Genomic DNA, 11,602 nt, shown 5'->3' with positions numbered 1-11,602 from the left:
GTGCTATAGCCAGGGAAATCCTGCAGGCCGCAATGGTGAGCAGACATGCAGGAAGTGTGACCATGACTTTGGGCTTAAACAATGGTATAATGGACTTAAATAGACTGAAGAGAGGTTAGAGAATTCCAGGGGAAGAACAGAAGTGAAAATGTGGAAAGCAAAAGTGAGCAAGGCATTCTTGAAACAATGAAAAGCCTGAGCTGGCTGGAAGGACAGTCCTGAGTTCTACACAGGAAAACACTGAATGGACAGCAGTAACTAAAAGCTTAAAAACATTTTAGAGAGCGTTCAGTGCCTGGTGGTTTTGTTTACTTGGGGTTCTGGAGGCCAATCCCAAGGCCATTCACAAACTAGGCAAGCGCTCCAAAACTGAGCTTCACCCCAGCCCTTGATTTCTGAGACAGAATCTCACTACATAGCTCAGAGTGGCCTTTAACTCATAGACCTTTGGCCTCAGCCTCCAAGTGTTTTGAAAATGAAATTTTTTTTCTGGAACCAATAAGAACTCACCAATGAGCTTAAGGACCTCTTTGTACATTTCATTTGTTGATTGTGCAAGCTGCAAATTTAATTTTCATGTTATATCTTTAAAAGACCATCATATTAACATTTTCACACACAGTAGTTGTACATGTTTATGAGGAACAATGTGATATTTGATACATGTATGCATTGTGCAGTGATTGAGTCAGGATAACTGGCATACCCATCATCTTAAGCACTTACCATTTCTTTGTAGTGAGAACATTCAAAAGCTAGCTATTTTGAAATATACAAATGCATTATTATTGACTATACATACACTGTCATGCAATAGAACACCAGAACTTATTCCTCTTATCTAACTGTAACCCGCTACAGTATCTATTGACCAAGCCTCCCCTTGCCCACCCCAATCCCGCCCCAGTCCCACTGCTCTACTCTCACCTTCTATGAGATCAACTTTTTTAGATTCCACATATAAGTGAGATCAGATGTCTTTATTAAATCATTACTGTGTGCCAGGATCTGAGCTGGGCAATTAACATACAGTGTCATATATAAACAAAAACATAAATTAAGAACTGTCTCTGTTTACATATGTATGAAGATAAAGAAGATTTTGGGCATCTATTTCTTTCATGATCTTTTTTGATTTCAGTGATTATTTCTCTTAGACCAAAACAAAAAGTAACTTTCATAAAAAAGCTTTTGAATGTATAAAATAAATTATATATGGGACACTAAAAATACCCAGAAGGCCCCATACTTTGATCTCTCCCTCTCTCTCTCTCTCTCTCTCTCTCTCTCTCTCTCTCACACACACACACACACACACACAAACACACATCTCTATTCCTTAGATTACTCTTCCAAGAATAGTGGAAATTTTCCAAGAATATTCGAATTTTTTTTAAAAGAAATGAATAAGTAGATGGTGAGACAGAGATATATCATGACTAAAAACATGAGCTCCCCCAAGCTAACTACCACCTCAGGATCAGATGACTGGGAATCAACTTCAGTACTTCTTAGGTAATTTCTCCAGTGAACGCCAACTCTATTCTTGGAACATATCCAGTTCTTTTCCCAGAAAAGCCTATCGCTTCTCTGGAATACAGTGAAACCAGTCAGCAGGCTGCGGAACCCTACAGACACAGGCGCTCCACATCTATGATTGACCCTTTTATTTTCCTATAGTGCTATATAATTTGAGGAAAATCAATAGTCATCTAGTTGTGTGCATCAAATTTTAAATTTCCTCTTCCATTAAAAAATATTAATAGAGTTTTCTGTAGCCAGCAAGGCAGCACATTTATTTCAAACATGGACATTAGAAAAAGGAAATGGGGAGAATGCCAAAAGTGACAGGTGAGAGGATTCAATGTTACTGCTGCCTTGAGAAGGCAACAGTAACCATAATTACTATAGTGAAGGCTATGGTAATTAATGTAAAGCATTTGTTTTTAATTTAGTGAAAAAGACAAGCAAAAACAACCCTATAGTGACAAAATTCTTTGCAGCATGGCTGCTGGACTGAGATGCCTCCTAGGTCTTTCGATATTCTGCTAGGCAGCTCTGCTGCTCCATGGAAAGAGTAATGTGGTTGTAAAATAAACAAATCAATGAGCTTCAAATCAGGTCAGCTGATTCTAAGAAAGCAAAAGGCACAGCGATAGAAAATCCCTTCTCTGATTTTTAACAGCTTCCATCCAAATCAGCCTCTTCACTGCCCCACAACCACCATGGGTCACTGTGTGCATGCTGGATTCAGGGTGCTCTGTCAGTCATACAAAAGTATTACACCAAATAAGAGTAAGGTGGAAGGAAGCCTTAACAAATCTTTCCAGAGCTATCAACAGCATTTACATCTTACAAGCATCAATGGAAGGCCAGAGGAGATTTTGACGCCATGGGGCATGGCAGGGCGGGGGAAGGTCCTTGAGGGGAAAGTAATTCACTCTGAGCGGGTTGAAGATTGATATCTCTTACTGAGAGCCTCACAACACACACAGAATCTTTTCAATTTGTTCAATTGCTTTCATTATAAGGCTTTCAAAGCATTGGCCCCATTGGAGTCAAACACCTAGTAGTGAAGGTGTGGCAAGGTCTCAGATTCCCCCCTGTAGGAAGGTGAGAAGGGGAAAGTATGCAGTACAGATGAACTGGTTGCACACTCTGACCAGCACACCCATTCCTGCCTGGAGTCACTCATGCTCAGTGGTGGGTGTGGGCAGGTGAAAGATTGGTGAGCCCTCCCAAGAGGGCAAATAGCTCCTTCACAGACCCACATCTTCTACCACACTTCACCCCATTCTTCACTCTGTATTTCTACAGCTTCAGTAAAGACTTAAGCCTCTGGTGAAAATCTAAATAACTCTTCCCCTTCCAAAGAGCACTTTCAATGATTAGGACATTTCTTCCAGAGTAATCTTGAAAATACCAAAAAGATGTCCCAGGGCAATGAACTATGGGACCATCATCCATAACATGAGCCCAGCAATCACCTCCTACAGCCCTGGTAAGGTAAAAACCCCTGAACAGTACTGAGATTCAGGTGTACTGAGATTCAGGTCCACTGAGGACCAAGTCTGCCATTCGGGTTCTTTTAATTAATGTAAAACCCAACCTTGGGCTTGGGGGTGTAGTTCAGTGGTGAGACGCTTGTCTAGTATGCATGAGGCATTCTCAGCACAGCAATATAAATAAGTAAATCAAATCAAATCAAAACCAACCTGGCCATCTAAGTTGGTTTTTATTTTAGTATTGTTTTCTGTTTTTCGTATTTCATCTCTTCTTTTTTATTATTAATAGATCACCTGAAAGCTTGTTTTGCTGCTCAGTTTCTCTTTGAACTCTGGACCCAAAAAGAAGCACAAATGAGTTATAAAGACGAGTTGGACATAAGAAGGAAATGTGGGGTGCTTCCCTCAGCCAGACACTGAAGCAGGGCAGGTCTGGTATATCCCTGCGCACTGATACAGAACAGAAAGCTGAAAGCTAAAAGTGAACCAATGGTAGAACACTTGTTCTGGTTGGAATCTGAGAGTCACATAACCAGAAAGAACAGAACCCACAGCATATGTAAAAACCAAAATCTGTTGTGAAATCCCTGCCAGGTGTGTCACTGGCCAAATCCAAAAGTGTGATAAGACCGTATTTCAGAGGCTGTGGGGGAGTGTGAATTAGTACCAACTCCTATGGAAGGCAGTCTGAAAACATGACTTAAAAGTGCCAAGGCACATACACCTTCACTCAACAATTCCGTTTCTGTGAAGTTATCCTCTTCATACATAAGCATGAGTAACCGTTTTCTTAGATGATTGAGCATTGTAGCATTCTTCACAGAGAAAAATATTAGAAACAGCCCAGATAACAATCAATGCAGAACAGATTAGACAATTTAGGTACATGCATGCAATGGAATACAATGGAGAGAGACCAGGGAGTGGGGAGGAGGAGGAGAACGGAAAGGAAGGAGGGCAAAGAAAGAAGTAATCCACCTGCTTTTTGGAAGAGTCTAAAACAAGGTACAGAGCACATTTTTTGCTTTTGTTTTTTAATTTTATCCTATTTTTATTATATTATTGTTGTACTGGGGGTACTTTGTGACATTTATAAATGTGCTTACAATGTCTTTTAGTTAAATTCACCCCCACCATCATTCTCCTTTATTTCCTCTCCCTCCATCTTAGAATGGCGTCAGCAGGTCTCATTTTCCATTTTCATACATGAGTGCTTAAGATTTCCACCATTTCCCCCCCACACTGGTACCAACCCTCCAGACAGGACCTGTTTTGCTTTCCTGTCCTTCATTTTTGAAAAAAGACGTTTTTGTTTAAGATATCTATACATGGAGTTTCATTGTGACATTTCCTTGTCTATATGTATTGTATCCCAAATTGGTTCATCCCCTCCATTTTTCTCCTTTCTACCTTAGTCCTCTTCTTATGCTGATTTCAACAGGTTTAAAGATTCTGTATTCATTCTTGTATAGGAAGTGCATCATCCATATTCATCTTCTTACCTTTCTTCTTTTACCCTCCTTCTCCCATTAGTGCCTTCCCTTGTTTGGGTGTCTGTTCATGGTTCACTGGGATTTTTGTCTTGGTAGTATACCTGTACATGTATTTGTCAGTGTAACCCCCTTCCACTACACTTCCTCACCATTGTTCCCCTATCCCATGTTGTTTAACAGTTTTCAGTGCATTTCAATGTGTCTTGCTCCTACATAATATGATGCATTTCATTACAGAGCACCTTTTGAATAGTGGGTAGAAGCTTGGTGGCTGCAGAAATGAACTGCTAAGATCTCCTGTTCCTGAAAATAGAGTTGACCAACAGCACAGTCTTCACTGTCTGTATCTCCCACACATTCGTGCTAAGGCCAGGTTTCTTCCAGGCTACCTCAGCCCACCATTGAGCCCTGCAGGAGTATCAGTACCAGCCTTTTCCTAAAGGACATAGGCTTCTTGTCATGGGTATCTTTTGCTTGAGGGCTCCCTATTGACCAGGTCAATATTGTCGTAGAGCCGAGCAACAGTCTAAGACTTTTCCTACCCAATCTTCCATCCTCCCTCCTCACCCCAAGGGCCAGATGTGCCCAGTCTGTGGGCTCCTCTTCATCCTTGACAGGCACTTTTTATCCCATCTTGGCATCTGTTTATTGGAAACCCTAAGAAATGAGAGGAACTATAGTGTACATTTTCATATTTTTTTGAGGATTAAAGAATAGCATTTCTATTTTTATTTATTTATTTATTTTTGTTTTATTCATATGTGTATACAATGTTTGGGTCATTTCTCCCCCCTTCCCCCTGCCCCCTCCCTTACCTACCCCACTCCCTCCCTCTCCCCCCACCCCCTCGCTTCCAGGCAGAAACTATTTTGCCCTTATCTCTAATTTTGTTGAAGAGAGAGTATAAGCAATAATAGGAAGGACCAAGGGTTTTTGCTAGTTGAGATAAGGACAGCTATACAGGCAGTTGACTCATATTGCTTTCCTGTACTCATATTTGTTTTTAATATGCAAAAAGAAACCACAGAAGGAAGATAAGTCACCTGTTTAGAGGGCAGTAATGGGGCATATAGGATTAAAGAGCTGGAAGGGAAACTTTTTATCATTGATACACACAGAGTCATGTACCTTATAATAATGTTTTAGTCAATGATAGACCAATTATACAAAGGTAGTTCCATAAGATTATAATGGAGCTGAAACATTCCTATAGCCTAGTGACATTTGTGTAGGTACAATCTATGATGTTCCATACAACAAAATCTCCTGACCTGTTTCTTAGAATGCATCGCCATGGTTAGGTGACACATAACTGAATATAGTCACGTAGCCTGTAGTACCTATTCAGAGAAAGAGTTAAAAATGTTTAATGCATATAGTGAATGCTGGGATGCTAATAGAAGCTCCCAGTTCACTCAGAGATAATTCCAGAACTTTACCCCAGGTACCTACATCCTCCAACTCAGTCCAGTACACTTGTAGCCTTGCAGGACTTGACTCAGCAGCCAAAAGCCCAGTGCCCATGTTGGCTCTCTATAAAACCTGTGGAACACAACTGTCATACAGCAGAACCTGAGAGTCCTATGATAAAACTTCTCATGCACTCAGTAGAAAGTAAGCTCAGAGATCCTCCTGGCCCAGTGGGTCTCCAGAAGACCAAGCAACAGAATCTTCCAGCAGCTGGCTACATGGTGTGGCCAGTTTACCTCAGGAGACTTTGAAGGGAGCCAGGAAAGCACAGGCCCCAGTCTCTAGGACACCTAGAGGTTCTTTCTTTCTTTCTTTCTTTCTTTCTTTCTTTCTTTCTTTCTTTCTTTCTTTCTTTCTTTCTTTCTTTCTTTCTTTTTGGCAATAATGGGCTTTGAACTTCCTAGGCAGGTACTCTACCACTTGAGTGATGCCCTCAACTCCCAGCCCCTCTTTCATTTTTCTTTCTTTCTTTCTTTCTTTCTTTCTTTCTTTCTTTCTTTCTTTCTTTCTTTCCTTCTTTCCTTTTTATTGGAGACAAGTTCTCCCTGTGTTGCCCAGGCTGGTCTCCAACTCCTGGATTCAAGCTATCCTCTCACCTTACCCTTCTGAGTAGTTAGGACTACAGGCCTGCACCACTACACCCAGTTTCTGAGAGTTTTTGATACAGAAGTAATAACATATACTGTATTAGGAAATGGCTCACCCACACCTTTGTCATTATCCCACAAATTGTAAGGTCAGACCAAAACCCAGGAAAATGAGTAATGAAAAAGAAAAAAGTCTAAACGTCTCAATTATCCACTGACCCCACTGTCATCACCAATGTGTAAAGGGTGTCTGCTCTTTCCTGTTAATCTATCACGCATAAAACTGCACTCATAAAGACAGGAGGGAAAGGAGAGAGGGCAATTAACAAGCTTTATCATTGTGCCCAGGCTCAAAATTTCACAAAAGATTACTCACAGAGTAGTTGAGATAGGGGCCCAATAAATTGGTTTGGGGCTATGCTATTTTGTGGAGTAATATAGTTCTCTTAAAGCTAGTTGGCTTGTTTTTAGTGGGTACTCTATTTTGCACTGCATATTTCTGTACACTCTTTTAGGGAGCCGAGTGGTTGTAACCTCAGATCTCCAGCAGGCGCTACAAAAGGGAAAACATTCTGAAGAATCAATCAAGCTTTTTGTGAAGGCAAGCCCAGTAACATCCCATCTTAACACCAAGCAGAAGAAATGAAGCACATTATCAATCCTTATGAAACCATCAACGGCACAGTGAGAAATAATTCAGACTGTCCTCGTGTGGTTTTGCCAGAAGAAATATTTTTCACAATCTCTATCATTGGAGTTTTGGAGAACCTGCTTGTCCTTCTGGCTGTGATCAAGAACAAGAATCTCCAGTCCCCCATGTACTTTTTCATTTGTAGCTTGGCCATTTCTGACATGTTGGGTAGCCTGTATAAGATCTTGGAAAATACCCTGATCATGTTCAGAAACATGGGTTATGTCAAGCCTCGTGGCAATTTTGAAACCACAGCAGATGACATCATTGACTCTATGTTCATCCTCTCTCTACTTGGCTCCATCTTTAGCCTCTCTGTGATTGCCGCTGACCGCTACATCACCATCTTCCATGCCCTGCAGTACCACAACATTGTCACCATGCGCTGTACCGTCATTACCTTGATGGTCATCTGGACGTTCTGCACAGGGAGCAGCATTGCCATGGTGATCTTCTCCCACCATGTCCCCACAGTGCTGACCTTCACATCGCTGTTCCCTCTTATGTTGGTCTTCATCCTGTGCCTCTACATTCACATGTTCTTACTGGCTCGCTCCCATGCTAGAAAGATCTCCACCCTTCCCAGGACCAACATGAAAGGGGCCATCACACTCACCATCCTCCTTGGGGTCTTCATCTTCTGTTGGGCCCCGTTTGTCCTTCATGTGCTCTTAATGACCTTCTGCCCAAATAACCCTTACTGTGCTTGCTACATGTCTCTCTTCCAGGTGAATGGCATGTTGATCATGTGTAATGCAGTCATCGACCCCTTTATATATGCCTTTCGGAGCCCTGAGCTAAGGGATGCATTCAAAAAGATGATCTTTTGCAATAGGTACCAGTAGAATTACTGATCCCTGATTTTAGGATCCATGAGTATGATATTGTTGAGGGCTAGAACAACATATAACATTCCAACAAATACTAATGCTCCTGACCATTCTTTCTTTCCTTAATGTGAGGATAAGCCCACTAACTCACTAACTAGTGTTTATCATAGCTCACTTCTATCTGGACAGTCTTGTTGCAGGTGCAAATTTTATAACCTTATAACTAGAGAGAGGAAAATGGCATACTAAAAAACAAGGGTAGATTGCAAAGCACACACAGCAATACAAATTTGAGGGCTTTGGGCTGAGGCAAAAACTTGTTCTTCTGTGGATATATTTCCAAGCTGGTGGCCATTGCAACCAATCTCTAGCGGTTGAAGTACCAGGGGAAGTGTATTAGTCACATTTCTATTACTATAACCAATATATGAGATTAGCCAATTTCGAAAGAGGAAAGTTTTATTTTGGCTCGCTGTTTCAGAGGTTTGAGTCCATGGTCAGTTGGCCCTGTAGCTTTGAGCCTGTGAGGCAGCACATCAGAGTGGAGGTAAGTAGTGGGGGAAACCGCTCACTTTATTACAGCCAGGAATCCCCATCTCTTCAAGGTTGCACCACCTTCAAATAGAACCAAGTTGGGGACAGGCTTTTAGAAGATGGGCTTGGGGGTCACTTATCTAAACCATAGAAACTGCAGAGTCTTTATAAGCCAAAGTTGCTAATTAATTGCTGCAGCTGCATTGCCTGTCTCCCACAGCCATCAGAATTCCCTGTCCTCCCTCCCATTCCTCTGACCACCTGATGTATGATAATCTGTTTCAAATCTTTATTGGAAGCAGTGCACAAATTATCAACATCAAATAACCAGTTTTAAGTTTCCAATGATAAATGAAACTTCATTCTAAGTGAAGTTCATTCAGTATCCCACTGGCTTGAATAGTCATTCTTGGTTTGATCTCCTGTTGCTTTAGAAGCATAAATTTCAAAGGAAGAAAGAAAAATTTAATCTATTTGGTTCCTATGCAGGAATATGGAAAGGCTAGAGGAAAACTGACCATTTGAAGAAGGCATGACAAATCTTTGTGTTTCTCCAAATATGAAAGTAAAAGCCCCAAAATATATTTCAATAATGGGAGACAGACAGACAAACAGAGACAGAGACAAAGACAGAGACAGAAACAGAGAAAGACAGTGTTTATTTTGCTTTGGACTATGAAATAACCAAGACCAAAACATTTTAAGCAACAGGCTATGTTACTAGAGACCCAGTCCAAACATCTGATGAAAATAATTCTCCCTCCTTCACAAACAAGTCTGAAAGGCAGATCCAGGCACCGGAAAATTTCATGCTAACAGCAATGGCAGAAAAGATTCCACATATCGAAATTAGCATCTGAATAGGAATAAAGGAAGCATACTTCTAAGTTCATCATTTTTTAACAACTAAGGACAAGCCTTAAGAAGCATGAAATTCTGATGGCAAATCCTTACTAAGCTGAAGGTGACTTAGGGGACAAGGAAAGGGATAGAGGAGGACTTCAGGTGCAGACACCCAGGTGCTTAGCACCCACTGTGAAGGATGGTGTCTTCTGAAGAGGCAATGCTTCGCCCTCTGTTTCAGAAAGCCTAGTCCTGGCTGCAATAACCAACTTCAAACGTAGAAGGTATTAAGACTCCAGTGGAAGAGACAGACAGATCCAGGACTGGACAAAGGGCAATTTCTTGAGAGACTTTGCAGACAGAAACATGTCTTGGGAGGCAGCAAGGCAGCAGGAAGGGGTTTACGTGCTAAGCTAAATAAAGGTGGGCCATGGGCAACTGAAATGTACCTGACCTTTCTCAAAAGCTAACACATCCATCGCCAGCTAAGAGCATTCTGATGTCAGTGCCTGGCATAAATGCTTGGCTGACAATCCTAATGGCTTTGTCCTGTGGGGTTTGGGACACCTGCCCCATGTCAACTGGCAGGAAAACTGATGCTTATGACTAGCATCAAGTTGGATTCCTACATCCTCATAGCGTTTTCCATCAGCTGATGTGAGAAAACAGTCACAACAGCTGATGTGTGAGGGACATGAACTTGAAAAGCAGAAGATAAAGTTCAGAGTTAAGGGAGGAAAGTCTAGGACATGTTTCCACACAACTGTTGCCTGTTGGGAGGAAACATGTCCTCATCCTCTGTTCTGGAGAAACCCTCATTTGCTCCTGCCCCCAATCAAGTGGACTGTATTCTTCTGATATATACAATACTACATGTAAATTTATTTAACATGAAATCTAGAGCACAAGCCCATAAGAAATTTTTACAAGCATTGTTTGTACTCCTGAAAGAATACAAAAAACATACTTTTCTGTGATTAAACTAAGTGTTCTTGATAAAATGTAACCTTTCTTGACATTTTCCTCTCTGGAATGCTGTGGAGGCAGGCAGTGCAGAGCAAACCCCATCACAAATGGCCCGGCCACTCAGCTTTCAGAGTTCTGCCTTCCTTAGGAGAAGGGCTGGCCCTTTGTGCCTGACACATATGATTGTGGTCTGAGAAAAACGACCTGGAAAGCCCTGTACCTCCCACTGCCCTCAGCACACTGTGTATGTTCTAGAAGGCTGGTCTAAAAGCACAGAAACCAAAGTAAATGCTTAGCATTTTCAACTCTATATCCTGAGCTATATTCAACTCAGAGCAGGGACTTCAGTGCTCACAATTAATGAAATATTTATGGTCTCCCACCTCTCTACTCATACATAATTCAAAATGAAAATAGTATCAAACTGTATATATTTATGTACAGGAAAATCAATAAAGCTCAAGATTTTCCTTTAATGACTACCTCAAGGCTTTTATCAAATTATTAGATTTTTAAACAAGTCTGCAGTTGCCATAAGGATGTCTCAGTTTTGTTGATGACCTAGCCTGGAACTCCACTCTGGTTTCCACCTGAGCTAAGAAAGGAAAAGGAAGTTGTGAGAAATGCATCTCCTCTCGTTTAGGCATCTGCTCTGGCTTCTCAGGAGGAGGCACATGGAGGATGTCTGCCATCTGATGCCAATCCTCCTATCACAGCTCAGAGATCCTAAACAAAGTCTCATCTCAAAGCTTTATTTTCCTCATATACAATATTGAGATTATTCCAGAACCTCCTACTTTTGTTGACTCTAAGGATTAATTCTTTAAACACCAACAAATTTTGAATATTTCTATTGACATCCTCAAATGAGGCCTTCATATGTACACACTCTATAGGTGGAAACTTTTCCCATTTTCTTAGCAAATGGTCCTGTCTCCAGGACCTAACTCACCTTCTGCTGTACCCTCTCCACAAAAAGCATGAGGACAGGAGGCATGTGAGTCCTGTGCTTGCCCCGAGTGTAGAGTGGGATTCTCAACATTTGGACTGCTGTCAAGACAAGTGTCATGTGCTGATTGTTTTAATTTTATTTTGTAATTAGGCACTATATCCCAATCTTTAAAAAAATGACACTGTAAAATCTTTCACATGGTTTTGCTCCATCCAGAAGTCCCCACCTCCT

At 41.3% G+C, this 11,602-nt stretch overlaps 1 protein-coding gene across 1 annotated transcript; it reads left to right on the top strand.

Moving 5' to 3' along the window:
- The first annotated feature begins 7,197 nt into the window (after window positions 1-7,197).
- On the top strand, window positions 7,198-8,091 carry Mc2r (melanocortin 2 receptor). The gene has a single exon (XM_020184544.1). It carries the CDS (start codon window positions 7,198-7,200, stop codon window positions 8,089-8,091), a length of 894 nt encoding a protein of 297 aa, XP_020040133.1.
- Window positions 8,092-11,602: the final 3,511 nt, after the last annotated feature.

This window comes from Castor canadensis, chromosome 4 (genome assembly GCF_047511655.1).
Source record: "Castor canadensis chromosome 4, mCasCan1.hap1v2, whole genome shotgun sequence".
NCBI lineage: Eukaryota > Metazoa > Chordata > Mammalia > Rodentia > Castoridae > Castor > Castor canadensis.
The sequence above is the reverse complement of the archived record's forward strand: the minus strand, read 5'-3'. Positions and strand labels throughout refer to the sequence as shown.

Bases quoted from the DNA above. Each gene is read 5' to 3' on its own strand.
- Mc2r (XM_020184544.1), top strand. From the start codon at position 7,198: ATGAAGCACATTATCAATCCTTATGAAACCATCAACGGCACAGTGAGA.